Consider the following 4,342-nt stretch of genomic DNA (forward strand, 5'->3'; position numbering starts at 1 on the left):
AATCCCCTAACAGCAAAACCAGTTAAGGATCTCTTCTTGTCTCCTCACAAACTGCCAAATGATAGGTTAATTGCACCGCTGGTACTAAACCTTCGCACTTTTTTCTAAATGGTACCAAACCTTCAATTTGTTTCTTTTTGGTACCACTCCTATTATTTCTGTATCTTCCGCCAGTACCAAAGAGGAATCCAGCATTTATTTGCTGATGTGGCTGCTAGATTTTGAATTGATAACACACCACTTGCCACATCTGTTGCTGACTCAACAATTTAATTCCTAGTCAGCAATTAACTAATTACTTTTAAATTTGAGCTAAAAAATTGAGAGAAATTATAATGAAATTGATTTCTTCCTCTAAGCTAACCCAAAAGTAACCATTGGTACCAAACCTCCAAAATCAACGCAAACCGCTGGACTTCTACCTCCATTGTCAAGAATCTCTGAATCTCTCGTTTCTTGTCTCTGACCTTCTTCTTCGTACCTTGACATTGCGACATTGTAGAACAATGACACTCGAATGACGAGTAACGGAGAAAGCCGAAGATCCACCACTATACTGTAAGTACAAGCGGACCGATAGTTATTCTGTAGTTATTGAAAGCTATTTTGCATCTAACATGTGGTCCTTTGACAGAATTTCGATTTTTGTAATGGCTTTTGACAGCCTTGGATGTAGGGTTCATGTGGACAAAATTTTCACATCCATTCACTTTTTGTTTAAACATTTCATTATTTAAAGTAATCAACAAAGTACAATTATTTTAATTCAATTTGTCTGTTGCGAGGATTGCTCTATATAGGACATGTCTGTGCATATTTATCATAACAGTAAAATTCAAATGAAGCATTATTAATCAACTACTGTAAAAACTAAATACTCATTTATCATTTCATTCATTCATCAGTAAATTACATAACTAACAGTAGTTGTAAATACTACTGTATCCAAACTACATCTTTAAGTAAAGCTATATCTTAAAAATAACAATCCTAGCCACACCATAACAGCCAAGCTTAGACAGGTCCATTCTGCACTTCATGCTCCTTCTTTCTTCTTTCATTTTCTGCAGCTTTGAATTTAGCAAATTAATCCATTCTTGTACTCATTCAACAGCTCAGTTGTAAGGTCAGATTCACCACTGTCCATTTTTAAGTTAATAAAATGACAAATGAAGAATATGTACAAGAAAAAGGTTCTTCATTACAACTCAAAACATATCAGTGTAAGCTAAGACAGCATCCCCAATACTTACTATAATAGAGCATAACCAAACTTGCGCCCGGATTTTCTTTCTGTTCGAGAGACAAAGCTTCACTTTCAGTTGTTTTTCGCAAAGCTTCACTTTCAGTTCGACAGACGAAGTCACCATGCACATATAGATCCAACACTAAACACACTGTAATCCAATACGACACGATAAAGAACAAGCTACAGAATCGATTATTACAGAAAGTAAATCGATCGATATAATAAAAACTAGGTTTTATAATTTGGAAATTTTCCTGATTTAGGATTTTTTTTTTTTTTTGGGGGGGGGTTAGGGTTATAAATTGGGAATAAAAACTAGATGTTCTTAATTGCTGAGTTGGATAACTATTTGTTGAGTCAGCAACAAATGTGGCAAGTGGTGTGTTATCAATTCAAAATCCGGCAGCCATGTCAGCAAATAAGTGCCGGATTCCTCTTTGATACTGGCGAAAGATACAGAAATAATAATAGTGGTACCAAAAAGAAACAAATTGAAGGTTTGGTACCATTTGAAAATAAGTGTGAAGGTTTAATATCAGCGGTGCAATTAACTCGCCAAATGATAGTGAGGAGTGCTTCTCAACTCTTGCTGAAATGAAATTTGAGGATTATGTATAAAAACCTTTCCGTAATTTGTTAAGAACACCTCCCACATTTGCTAATATTGATACCCAATTCTCCATCTTCTATCTTATTACATTAATTTAAGGAATGCAAATTTGATGTTGCTTATAATTATTTTTTTTAATTTAGAATAATGTCTAAATAAAATCTATACCCTTAAGTATTTATATTATCAATCTCAGTTGGAGTTAACAAAAAATTAGAAAGTATATTAATATTTTTAATTATGGTATTGGAGTTAACAAGAAAATTAGAAAGTATATTAATATTTTTAATTATGGTATTAGAGCAGTCTTTAAATCAAAACTATTATAGTATCATAATTAATATTATTGGTTTATTATCTAATCATAAATTTAAAATTAATTTTTTTATCATAGGAAATATAATGAGCCGTGAGCTACACAATAGATAGTCATCTTTTTATATTCGCCATAAGAGCAAAATTATTTTCTTACACTCGCTTTAAAAGTAAAATCTAAATAGTAAAAAAATAAATATTTAAATTTAAAAACTTTAAATCTCAAAAATAATTGTTCTTTACCAATTGAGCTAGTTCTAACACTAGCTTTAAAACTTAATAGCACAAGTAACTGATGCTTTTATGGTCCATGTAGGAATAATGTCTTAAGAGGAGCAAGTGAGTTGTTGTCTGAATTTGAACTCATTTGATGAATGAGAAGTCTTTTGTACATTGGGTTTTAGTCCTTTTGCATGATTTTATTTTTTCTTTTTCTGAAAAGTCCTTTTGCATGATTAGTGTTGGTGATTTGTGGATATTTACACTGGGTGAAGTCCAATACTAGTCTTTCATTTGATCAAATATTTATTGTGCTATGAAAATGGAACATGTAAATTATTCTACTTACTATAATCATGTTGTTTGAATTTGTTATTTCTGTGATTTATTGAAAAAAAAAAAATTAATAGAGTTAAAGGAACAATATCAGCTGAGGCATTCAGTTGGATTTTTGTACTGCTGTTTACAGATTAATTGAAAAATGTTAATTAGAGGGGAAATCAAAAGGGACTTAAAAGAGGTATATTTAATTGAGATTTTTATGGACTTTTTTAAATAAATTATTTTTAAAAAATTGATGATTTTTTAATGATTTTTTACAGAATTTAGAATTTCATAAATAATTTTCATAAATTTTAATTAAAAATATTTTTATAAACATAGATAGATTTTTATTGATTTTTATATACTATTATTTATTTATTATTTAATTATTTAAAAATATATTTAATTATTTTTTTATATTTACTATTTACTTTAATTAATTGATCAATAGAATCTGTAATCATTTTTTAATTTTGAAAGTAATAAATGGCAAGTAAAAAGAAAAGAAACTCCAAGTAAATAGAGTATTAATCTCTAAATACAATAATGCCACTAAATAAAGATAAGATTATCAAAGAAATTAAACCCATATTTTATTTAAATCCATATTAATCAGAAAGAATTAGCGACAAGAATTGCTTGCCTGCATCTAGCTTTAGCTTGTTCAAGTCTCTCACTCAAAGTTTCTTCTTTAACAGAGGCTTTAACCATAGCTAAATCCATTTCCATCAACTTTAAAACCCTAAACAATTCAGTCACCATTCTGTCTTCTACTTTTCCTTCATCTCTCAAAACCTCCGCCTCTTCTCTAGCTCTTTCTGCTACTATTTCTCCAGCTTTAGCCAAAAGAGAAGTAGACCCAAATTCTTTACCCATTAGCTCCTCTAACTTGCCTAAAAAATCCATAATCACATACCCTTTTGGCTTCTCAAGCTGAACCTGCTTGGTTCTTTTCCAACCAATTTCAAAATTTGGTGGGTCGCCTCTTGAAAGTTCTTGCTTTTGCTTTCTTTCCCTAAGTATTTCAGACTGTCTTCTCTTTTCAATGGGGAAAGTGTCTTTGTTGTTTAAGGTAGTGGAGTATGGAATTGGGTATTGAGTGTCATCATTAAAGGTGGGTTCTTGTGATGATGAGTTATTTGAAGTGCATTTGATGGAGGAGAAGTTGGTCCTTTTTGGGGTTTGGTCATTTTGGATTATGAATATTGATGGGTTTCTGGAAATTTGAGTTGGGTATTGATGGTTTAGGATAAGTGGATTTGGTTGAGTTAGAGATTGAAGGAAAGTTGAAGCCATTAGAGACCTCTTTAAGCAAAGAGAGGGCGAGGAGACTACTTTGAACTTGTTTTGTTGATAGTTTTTGGATAAAGTGATCAAAATAAATTTAAAAAGAAAAATATCATGTTCTCAAACTACTGTGGTTTTTGTCCAATTCTCAAAATATCACCACAACTGAACCATTATAAATTTTTTCTTTTTAAAAAAAAATCACTTCTTCTGAAAAATAAACTTTAGAAATAAAATACTTTCAGAAAGCTTTTATCTACTGGTGCATGTAATTTTCAAAAAGTTTTATGTATAATTTCCAAATTTAAAACTAATATATTCTTACTAATTAATTAATT

The 4,342-nt window shown here is 30.4% G+C and overlaps 1 protein-coding gene across 1 annotated transcript; it reads right to left on the minus strand.

Annotated features, from left to right (window-relative positions):
- Positions 1–862: 862 nt before the first annotated feature.
- Positions 863–4,110, minus strand: LOC8280715. The gene is made up of 2 exons (XM_025158026.1): positions 3,361–4,110; positions 863–1,397 (listed from the first exon to the last, which is right to left on the minus strand). The coding sequence occupies exons 1-2, from the start codon at positions 4,011–4,013 to the stop codon at positions 1,364–1,366; spliced, it is 687 nt and encodes a 228-aa protein (XP_025013794.1). The 5' UTR covers positions 4,014–4,110; the 3' UTR covers positions 863–1,363.
- Between the last annotated feature and the right edge of the window lie 232 nt (positions 4,111–4,342).

This window comes from Ricinus communis, chromosome 9 (genome assembly GCF_019578655.1).
Source record: "Ricinus communis isolate WT05 ecotype wild-type chromosome 9, ASM1957865v1, whole genome shotgun sequence".
In the NCBI taxonomy this organism is placed as follows: Eukaryota; Viridiplantae; Streptophyta; class Magnoliopsida; order Malpighiales; family Euphorbiaceae; genus Ricinus; species Ricinus communis.